The sequence below is a fragment of the Vicia villosa genome, linkage group LG1 (assembly GCF_029867415.1).
Source record: "Vicia villosa cultivar HV-30 ecotype Madison, WI linkage group LG1, Vvil1.0, whole genome shotgun sequence".
Classification (NCBI taxonomy): Eukaryota; Viridiplantae; Streptophyta; class Magnoliopsida; order Fabales; family Fabaceae; genus Vicia; species Vicia villosa.
Window position 1 is genome coordinate 134,917,467 of NC_081180.1, and position 11,249 is coordinate 134,928,715.

Sequence of the window (11,249 nt, forward strand, 5' to 3'; positions counted from 1 at the left end):
TGCAATAATATTATAACCCTACAAGCCAATTAAGGAATAAAGAGGCAAAAATAATTGGCAGGCAATAAATCAAGGTTAGAGAGCAAGGTTAATAGAAAAAAACAATTTGAAAACAAATTAATGGCTAAAAAGGTTTTAAAGGCAGGAAACCTAGACCTACAGTTAATGGACGACACCTACCTAAGACCCCTATGGCTACTAGGGTTTCTAAAATAATCGAGGCTAGACAAACCCTAAAATTAATTATTGGTTTTTAATCTAATTAATCTTAAAATCGGCTAATCTTGATTAAAATAATTTTTGAACCCTAAATTAATTAATCCTAATTTTAATTAAATTAAAATAATTTTTTAATTAATTAAAACCTAAGCCTAATTAATTAAACACTAATTAAAACAATTATAAAAAATAAAACTATTTGAAATTTAAAAAAAAAACAAATTTGATTTTTATGAAAAAAAAATTTAGTCATATGAAAAAGAGAAAAAAAGATTTTTTGAAAGAATTTTAAAAGGATTTAAAAGAAATAGAAAAGAAAATAAATAAATAAAAGAATATACAATTAAAATTAAAAAAAATTGGAAACCTGGCGCGTGGATCCTGTGTGGCACACCTGGAGAGGATCATGATACACCTTCGCTTCACACGCGTTGGATTGAACTGATGATCAAACGGACGGCAGCGTTGGTGAGGGAGTACGATAGTGCATGCGTCTTAACGCGTGCGATCCCTGGGCTTTGAAACAACTTTCGCGCGCCTTCCAGCCAATGAGGTAGTGACGCGTAATCATCTTCTTCGTTACAACCTGCAACAAACTCTTTTACAGTGCTTCTTCACATGCTAGCTATAAAAAGCCATACCTATTACACCTGCAAAATCAAAGAACCCATAAAACGAAACAAAAATCTTTCGCGGCCACACAGCCACGATCGTCCATATGCCCTGAATTCAATGGTGCCTGAGATTCAACCCAATTTTACATAGAATGTGAAGCCCCAATTCTAAGGCCACGAACCCTAACATGGTGATCCATAGTAAACGCTCATGAAAACTCAATTAAATTTCCAGATCGAATCAGAGCAACATCACGAATCATAATATGCAATTAAAATAAGCAATGGATGCGTAAATCATTGTGATCGACTCAAATTAGAACCGGGTAAACCGTGACTTACAGGGGCTCGTTCTTGATGATCTAGGACCTGGTACAGAGTGGTATAGCTTCGGGAATGTCCAAGGAGTGTGTTGGAATGATTAGATCTCCTTGAATTGGACTGCAACTAGGAATTCGATGTTTGAGTTTTTTGATATTTTGCAAGCTCGGTTAGGGTTCCTCCAACTGCCAAAAAACCTCCCCCATGCCTCTAAATAAGTTCACTACTTATAGTAGTGTGAATTAGGTTAATAAAATTGGCTTGAATCTTGCTAAATCATGGATTGGAAATTTTGAGAAAATTGATTTGTAAATCTTTCTAAATTGGTCAAATTTCAATCTTTTTCTCTCAATATTGTATTGCACGAAATCACATTGATAATATTACTTTAATGATGATTGAATACGGCCCTTATAGTATCTCTAACCAAATGTTTGATTTTCTTTTGATTTACTTAATTTTAATCATCTTTTAATGAATAAAAATTCATAATAAATCAAATAAATCAACAATTTTGTGGAAACTGGATTTTGGGGCCTTGGATAACTTGAGAGTGAAGATTGGGCCAAGAAAGATTGGGTCTCTTTGCAAAAAAAATCATTTTGAGGCCTTTTGTTTCACATTTTTTCTCTTAAAATGGTCCAACTTTGACAAGGTATATCTCCCTCAATTTTTTAGGTATTGAGGAGTTCCAGGACTTTTTGGAAACCACAAGATGTCCTCTACAAGCCACTTTGGAAGATTTGTTCCATTTGAGGATTTTATCTTGATGATATGGGCTTTGACAAAAAACTGCTTTTGGTTGACTTTCAAAAGGACCTATAATATTTTGATCCATATATCTCAATTGAAGCATTTTTAGACTTGGCTTGTGAGAGGCAAAGTTGTAGAGAATTCAATTTAATTCAAAATGAGCTTTGGATGGGAAATTTCTGATGTTCCATGTGGAAGTTATGGCTGGTCAAAGTTCAGTTGACTTTAGGTCAAAAAACCCTAATTTAGAAACTTTAGGTTTTGTTGATTCCTGAACTTTCCTTGATGAATCATGATCAATCCTTGATCAAATGATGAATTATACTTCAAAATAAGGATGTTGACAAAGAATCAGGAGTTTTGACTGTACTTTGACCATAGTTGACTTTCAGGTCAAACTAGTCGACTGTTGACCATTTGAACTGTTGACTGAGCAATCTTGTGAATCAGTGCTTGACTTGGCATGAGGATCCTTTGAAGCATATGATAGGACATGGAGTCCACTTGAGGCATCTGAAGTTGATTTTACTTGGAGAGAAGCAAAAACCCTAGTTGTGGGTTGTGTTGTTTAGGAGAGTGTGCATCCAATTAAGTCTTGAGCTTTTGATACTTGGATAAGTTTGAGTATGAAAATGTGGTGGGCAAATTTTGGGGTATGACATTGAGACATAAAGGATTTTTCTTGAAGTGATCCATTAAGAAATGAATTATTTATATCTACATGTTGAAGTTTCCACTTGTTAATTAAAGTCAGAGTGAAAATCAATTTAATGGTGGAATGCTTCATAATTGGAAAGTCTTGTTAAAATCAAAATCAAAATTTTAATGGTTGGCTTTGGCTACAAGTCTAGCCTTATATTTTTTTCATTGTGCCATCGGGATTGTCTTTTAACTTGAAGACTCATTTGTATCCAACAAAATTTTTATGAGGTGGGAGTGTAACAACCCGATTTTATTAGATATTTTATTTATTAGCTTATTTGTGTTTTATTAATTAATTGTTTATTTAATTATTATGTGGTATTACTAATTAATTGAAATATCTAATTATATGCATATTTGTGTTTTATGATATAATTAGGATATTAGTAGTATACTATGTATTGAGCCTAATTAATAATTGGATGGGTGGGTAATAACATAACTAAGCCCATTAAGAGAAAGATAGTAAGAAGAGAAAACTAGGGTTTTAGAGATAACACAATTTGGGGAAAAAAAGAGAAAGAAGAGAAGAGAGGAGAAAGAACAAGAGAAGAGGAATTGTAGATTTCTTGAAGAGGGTGGATTTAAGAGTTAGAGGTAAGGGTTTGAATCCAAGTTCTTATAGACTATATGATTGGGTAATGTGTTTTGTTGTGATTATCTCTTCATCTTTGCAATTTCATGAACACATAGAAAAGTTAGGGTTTATGCTATTTTCTATGGATTTACATGATTAAACATGATTTTGATGATATATGTTGTTCAATAATGATGAATAATGGTTGTATTTGATGTTTATTGATGTTTGGAAGTGATTTGGAGTGGTGGATGTGTGATTTCGCAGTTCTGTATGTTGCTGAGTTTTTCTGCACAATCGCACGGCCGCTAAGCGGGGACTCTGGCCGCTAAGCGGAGCTGCGAAGACTGAAAGTTACTGTAAAGCCCGCTAGATGGCCGCTGAGCGGACCCTGCTGTAGGCAGAATTTTCCAAACTTTAAAATGTCATAACTTTTGATCCGTAACTCCTTTTTAGGTGTCGTTTGAAGCATATTGAAGCTTAAATAATTATCTATATGATAGAATAGGATGGATTGGAACTTGTTTGATTAATTATGATGATAATTGGGAATAACATTTACCTATATGTGTATGTTATGGATGAATTGTGCATGATCAATGTTCATGGATGTATTATGTGATATGATAACCGTGAATTATGTGATTGAATTCTAAATGCTAGTTGATGTGGAATAGTTTAAATTGGATATTAATATATGGATAACATGTGATTACTTATGTGTGTATTATGAATTAAGACTTGTGGTTAATATTCATATATGTGTTAACTGATGTGATATCCATGATATGTTGAAATGAATATAAATATACATTTATATGTACTATTTGAGTGTATCTTGTTGATAATGCTCATTTAAATGTGTATGTATCGAGATGTGGATTGAATAAATGATAATTCTATACTTGAATACATGTGATTGATTGTTGTGTGTTAGTTGGTGCATTGTTTAGAAGAGAAGTCATGTTGTGTAATGTTGTGCAAAGTTGTAAAGATGTGATTGTGTAGTTTAAGAGATAGAGAGATCGTCTTAAATGCATGAGTCTTGTTTTGTTGCACACATACACAAGCATGAGTCTTTGAAAGTGGCAATGTTGGGTAATCTCGCGAAGGTTATTTACTTGTCCCAAACCTAACGAGTATGGGGTTTAAAAGCTTAACGAGTATGGGGCTTTGAGGTGGTTATCTTGTCCGTAGAGAGTGGCAATCGGCATGACCGAAAATGATAACAGAGGGATCCACATGCATATCGCATTGAGTCACACTTGAGTCGCATGTGTCGGGGTGAAATGTTATTGTTAGTGTGATTTATGTGATATGAATTGTGTGGAATGATGTTGATAGATATGCATATATGTGGATTTGGTGATTCATTTGATATGAATTGTTGTGGCGTTATGAATGTGATATATGTGATTTGGAACACATGTGATATAAATGTGAATTTATATGTATTAATGATATATGTATATATATGTGTGGATATGTGAATCATGTTTGATCACTTAGAATTGAATGAGCTATGTTGTATGACATGAACATGTGAATCTTGATTAATTGCATATGATGCATGTTTATGGGAAGAGTGATGAATTCTTGAAATGTATTCTTATTGTATTTTACATTTCTCATTATTATGTTTTCTATAAGAAGTTGAATTCTCACCCTTCTGTTTGAATGTTATCCTTTGTTGGTAACGTGCAGGTTTCATGGATAGTGACGCTTCAAAGGAGGCTTAGCGTCGAGTTTTAGATCTCTAGTAGGGTGTCGTGACTAAGTAGTCACTTGTGCTCTGGTCATATGTAACAAATGGGATTTGGGTTTTATGTTTTTATAACTCGATATTATGAGATATTTGTTTACTCATATTGTATTCGTATTTGAATATGTTATTTTGGTTAATGTATGGCCTTGAGCCAAGATGTTGAGACATGGTGGATGATGTATGGGAATCATCCTATTTTACCATTTATTTGATGAGATAATTATTCCGCTGTGGTTTGCATGTTGTTTTAAAATCCCGTGTTATTTGGAAATGACCATTGCATGTTTAAAGATAAAATATTTGTTCTATTTTGAAATATGTGTAACGCCCTCGTGAGATGCATGCTTTCTTTACTCTGATTTACGCAAATATATGCCTTATTTGTTTAGTATAGAATTGGGGGTGTTACAGGGAGAGTAGTCAAGGTCCAAGTTTGATTGGAAAAAAGGGAATCATATTCAAGTTGCATGGCATGATGCAGATCTGGCTGAGAAATAACTTGCTTGACAGAGATAGGTTCCACGCGTGTAAGGAGGGCATTTGGTTTAGAATGGCATGTTTTAGCTCTTGTTAGGGTGGTCATTGATATGAAGAATTGCAGATTGTGTGGAACTAAGTATGGATAATGACATTGACTCCTTAGAATAAGTGACATTAGGAGAAGCCTTTGGTCTAGAACCAATATTAGAAGAAGTATTTGGACATGCATAAACATTGTAAAGGGTAGAGCCTATGGTGTTGGATTGAGACAATTGAAGATGATTGCTAGAAGGACTCTGAAGCAGACTAAGCTCAGGGATAGGATCAGTCCTAGGATTTGATTGATAAATAGGTGTTTGAGCTGTAGACAGACTGTCTGGTACTATTTGTGGTAGGGACATACTGTCCATTGAATTTATGCTAGTTGTACTAGGGAAAATTGAGAGACTCATAGTGACAAGTAGGTAGGGGTGTTCGCGGTTCGGTTCGGTTTTGGATGATATGTTAAAAAAATCCAATCTGATCCGATCTAATTTAATGCGGTTTAATTTTGATCGGTTTTTGGATATCCAAATTACAAATTATATTTTTATTAATATTATAAAAATACTAATAAATCATAAATTTGATATAATATATATCATATAGTATATTAAAAGTTAATATTATAAAATAAAAATGATCGATTATAGTTGAAATAAATGAAATAATAAAAGTAAATAGATTAAACTATGCTAAGACCATGTGCAATGGTGTGTTTAATTGAACTCAACATGGCAAAATCATGTGCAATGGTGTGTTTAGAGTAGTGTTGAGTGTGTGTTGGAGGAGAGAGATGTTGAGAAAATTCAACACCATGTACACTGACGCAGGGGCTGACGTGGCTGGTCTTGATTGGCTGGCCAGATTTTTATCCATTTAATACTTTGAACTCAATTATTTCGTTGCAAATTATTTTTTATTTTTTATTTTTTTTTACCAAAATTCATGATTTTTTTTCTCTATAAATAGAGACTTGGTTCATTTGATTTGGACACAGAAAAAAAAAACCAAGTTTTTCACTATCTTTCTCTATTATTATCTTTCTATTAGTGTTTTTTTTGAAGTTAAGTGTCTTTTGTATCGTATCTAATTATTTAAATAAATTTTGTTTTTATTACAAAAAATTAAAAAATAAATTATTAAGTATTTATTATTTTAATCGATAATTGTAATTTTATGTAATCATAAAAATAAAAATAAAATTTAAATAAGAATATGAAAATAAAAAGTGGTGGGGTAGGGTGTTGAGTGAAAAACCATTGGAGAGGGTAAAAGTTGAATGGGTGTTGAGTTATTAGGTGGAAGAAAGAGAAAATGATGTGGAGTGTTGGGAGTTGAAAAAGTGGGTGTTGAGTGTTGAAACCATTGTAGATGGTCTAATAGATAAGATAAAAAAAATTAATTATCATATAATAATAAATCTATGTAACATATCATACTAATACAAAATAAATAAGTATAAAATACATATACACGCAGTTCGGTTTGGTTTGGATCGATTTTGAAAAATCAATCCGAAATCCGATCCGAACCGTGCGGTTCTCACAAAATGGTATCCAAACACATCCAATAAACTTTGGTTTTTTGCGGTTTCACTACAACAAAATGAACAATATAATTTTAAAATTTACACCCGATATACTAAAAACGGGTGTAAATAAAAAACACGGTGGCACTTTTGTAAATAAAATGTAAGTTTATGATTGATCATGTGAAAATTACACCCTATTTTTTAAAAACGGGTGTAAATTAAAAATATTATTATATTTAAATATCAATTACTCCCGTTAAATTAAAAATCGGGCGTAAATTTAAATAGATTTTAAAAAAATATTTATTTTTATAACTCAAAATATTATTTTTAATAACTAGTTAAGTGAATATTGTGAATATTATCAAATTAATGAGGGAATATTAATGGGTTTAAATTTATTAGATGAATAAAATATACTAAAACTCTTTCACTAAACCCATCGTGCATGCATTTCACCAAACCCATTTTTCAACTCTGTGAATAATCTAGCACACAAAAATGGAGGAAGCATCTAAAACTATTGCACACCAAATCGAAGGTATTCAAAACGACGAAGAAGAGAGAATTAACATATCAATTTTCATTTTTCATTTTTTTTGTTAAAATAAAATCAAATTGGTTCAATCTTCGTTTTCGTTCCCAAATTTTCATTGATCTGGGAAATTCTATTCCAATTTTTAGGTTTGAGGTTGTTCGATTGAAATTCATTGCAACTTGGATGTTGTTGATTCGTGAGATTTTGAATTTTGGAGATTTTGAAATTCTGTTCTAGATCGTTTGCTGTTGTTCAATGGCGTCGGCTCAGGTGCTGCCGAACAACTCTGCTTCGTCTCGGAAGTAAGAGCATCTGGAAGCTGGCAAACGTCGGGTATGTGTTTGATTTTGATTTTGTTCGAGATTCTGATTATAGAATTAGGAGTAGTAGTTTTGTGATTGTATATGTTATGGTCTAAGAATTTCTTTCTTGATGCTGATTGTATGATGTTTTGGTGCTTCACTTTGTTTTGTAGCACAGTGAAATCAGCGGAGCATCAGTAATCGCTCATGCAGCCATTCAAAAGATAAGTTTTCTATTCTTTTCCGTCATGAGTATCAAGTGTTTGGATAAATGTTTTATATAAATCTAAGTATATAATATCTATACACTGACCATGGTGCATACTCCCAGATTGGACATGTTTTACAAAGCATATTACTTATATCTTCATTATTGGATTGACTGACGGTTTTATATGAAGTGTTGTAAATCTTTTAAAATATTTTACAAGCCCAACAGGGATTTGACGTACCTATTGGTTTGGTCAAACATTTGCAGCCAAACATTTCTGCTGAGTTTCAAGCACACTTAGGTCAAGCTGCTGTTTCTGCAGCAAAGGTAAGATCATTTGGTTTCAAAATGCTAATTAGTGTTTTTCTCAGCCATTTATTATTGCTTCATTAATCTTTGACGAATCTGAAGTTGTTGGTTTGTTGGCTTCTACCAAGAATGAAAACTTTTAGATAAGTTGCATTCATGACTGGATTAGTTTCTTTTCTATACTTTCAAAGCTTAAGATGAGAACATCACAGAATGTTAAAATTCCATGCTTCAAATTTTCAACATGGAAGTTCCATATGAGTTTTAGCAATTAGGTTTATTTATTTATATAATACATGCATAGTATTTATAATTTGTCTCTGAATTAATGAATTTATATAGTTAATTGGTTAACAATTTATAAATAGTTATATGGTATCTTTTAGGACTTGTATTTAAGTTAGCAAAGTTATAAGCCTAGTAGAGTGTAGAGGGTATATTAAGAAAAAAGAAAAGTGTGACGAGAGGAGGTTAGTGCAGCGTGAAAGAGAAGAGGAAGAACTTCTTAATTTGGTTTCATTACTTTTGATTTGGTTTCATTCAGTCATTTGGGTGCTATTTTTTGGGTTTCTGTTTCCGTTCTATTTTGGCATATTAACAGTATCTTTGACAATTTTTTTTGAAATTGTTTGGCTTTAATTTTTATGCTTTATTGTTCTGCTCGTTGAGCATCTGGTATGGTTATATGCACTTCATTATGCTAAACCCATGCACATGTCTTGCCTGATTTACTTTTAAATTGTAATTAAATATGAAATCTTTATTAAAATATTCTTGAGAAATTATGAGCAGTTTCCCTTTATCCTTTTCCTCTCGCATAACTTAACCTTTTCCTCTCGCATAACTTAACGTGGCTTGAATATTTTCATTCTAATCGATAGCATTTACTGATTTCTTGTTTCTTTCTGATGACTGGAGGCAGTTAACTATTACAATGCTGGGACAGTGGAGTTTATAGTTGATATGGTCTCTGGCCAGTTTTACTTTATGGAGATGAATACCCGTCTTCAGGTGCTTGGATTGATATTTACTGTCATTTCGTTCTAGAATTGTGGCTTACGAAATATAACATGGGGCATGTTAGTACAGGTTGAACATCCTGTCACAGAGATGATTGTTGGTCAAGATCTTGTTGAATGGCAAATCCATGTTGCCAATGGAGACCCTCTTCCGTTGAGTCAATCACAGATTCCAATATTAGGTGATTTGGTTTTTCCTTGTCTCTTTTCTTTTGGTGGTGGGTAGGGGTTAATATCTTAGTCCCCCTCCTGTTTAATTAATATGTGGGCGAGGGACTTTTTAGGTTGACATTGTTTAATTTTATATTAAACTTAATGAACTCAAATTGACAATTCTACAGATCTGTGGTTGACTTAAGTATGCTCTTCTAATTTTGGTATTAATGACTAATTGCTGGAGAAAGCCATCTTAGTGATATCCTCTGTAACCTACTTAAGAATGACATAAAAAGAACTCGTTTTCTGAAAATGAGATCATATAGAAGGTTGTATAAGTCATTGGCTAATGATTTTGAGCTTGTTAGTTATTTATTATACTATTATGAAAATGTGTGTGAAACTCTGTCTGTTATGCATACACTTTGAAGTTGACCTATATTATAATTCTCTGTTGTGAAAGCAGGTCATGCTTTTGAAGCTCGAATCTATGCTGAAAATGTTGCAAAAGGGTTTCTACCAGCAACTGGAGTATTGCACCATTATCGCATTCCGGACTCATCAGGGGGTCAGTTGTGCAAAGTTAACCTAGTAATTTTTATGGTCAATCTGAAAATTTATCCTATTTTCTACTGTGGACGAACATGAAACTCCAAGATACTTTCTTTTATACTAATCGAAAAAATTTACTATCTTGGCAGTCAGGGCGGATACTGGGGTTAGAGAAGGAGATGTTGTTAGCATGCACTATGATCCAATGATTGCTAAGCTTGTGGTGCGGGGAGAAAATCGTGCTCCAACATTGGTCAAACTGAAGGATAGTTTGTCAAACTTTCAGGTTAGTATGCTTAATTTTCATGCTAATTTTGATATAGGAAATGTGATATAATTGTGATCATGATTGAGGTTTATTTAGTAAATTGACTGCTTTTTCAATTATAATTTCAAGCTGCATATATATTTTCAAAATCATGCTCCGTGTGTAAGTTTCTAACATCTTGCACAGGTTGCAGGTCTACCAACCAATGTCAACTTTCTTCAAAAGCTCGCTAATCACTGGGCATTTGATGCTAAAAAATTCAGAATCTGCCAAAGAAGCATATGAGGCTGCTAGACGCATTGCATCCCTTGTGGTTGCATGTCTCATTGAGAAAGAGCATTTCATATCGGTCAAAAAAATACTTGGTATTGTCCTATTCTTGCTGTATAATGTTCTGAGTTGTTTTTGTACGTCAAATATTGCAAAAGAACTTGTGTGTTTTGAGATGAATGTGAAAGTGTCTTTTTTGGTTTGGTTTTTTTTGTTGATGATTGCAGTTGCTAGTTTTGATTCACCGTTGTAGTATGCATGATTATGAGATTAAAAAAACACATGTAGTTTTATATTAAAAACTATGTTTGGCAAAAATCGAACACAATTAGTTGAAGCACACTTGGAGCGATTTTATATTTAGTTCCGTAAATGCTTGTGGTTTGGAACTGATGAGTTGCATTATTGTTGATAGTATGCGAAGAAGGTGTTTACTTCTTGCAATGATGTGCATCAAAAGAAGCAATTTTGTTACATTATTGCACGTCATGTAAGTCCTGGATTCTGTGCTAGTGCTCTGAATGTTTCTCTGAGTGATAATAGGTGTATTGTTACACATCAGTTGTTTAACTGTGGAGTGGAGTTATGTGCTAGTCTCTCTTTAGCTTTATGTTGGCAAG

The 11,249-nt window shown here is 33.0% G+C and overlaps 1 protein-coding gene across 1 annotated transcript; it reads left to right on the top strand.

Moving 5' to 3' along the window:
- Window positions 1-9,246: 9,246 nt before the first annotated feature.
- On the top strand, window positions 9,247-10,199 carry LOC131617319 (methylcrotonoyl-CoA carboxylase subunit alpha, mitochondrial-like). The gene is made up of 3 exons (XM_058888631.1): window positions 9,247-9,375; window positions 9,454-9,565; window positions 10,006-10,199. The coding sequence occupies exons 1-3, from the start codon at window positions 9,328-9,330 to the stop codon at window positions 10,185-10,187; spliced, it is 342 nt and encodes a 113-aa protein (XP_058744614.1). The 5' UTR covers window positions 9,247-9,327; the 3' UTR covers window positions 10,188-10,199.
- Window positions 10,200-11,249: the final 1,050 nt, after the last annotated feature.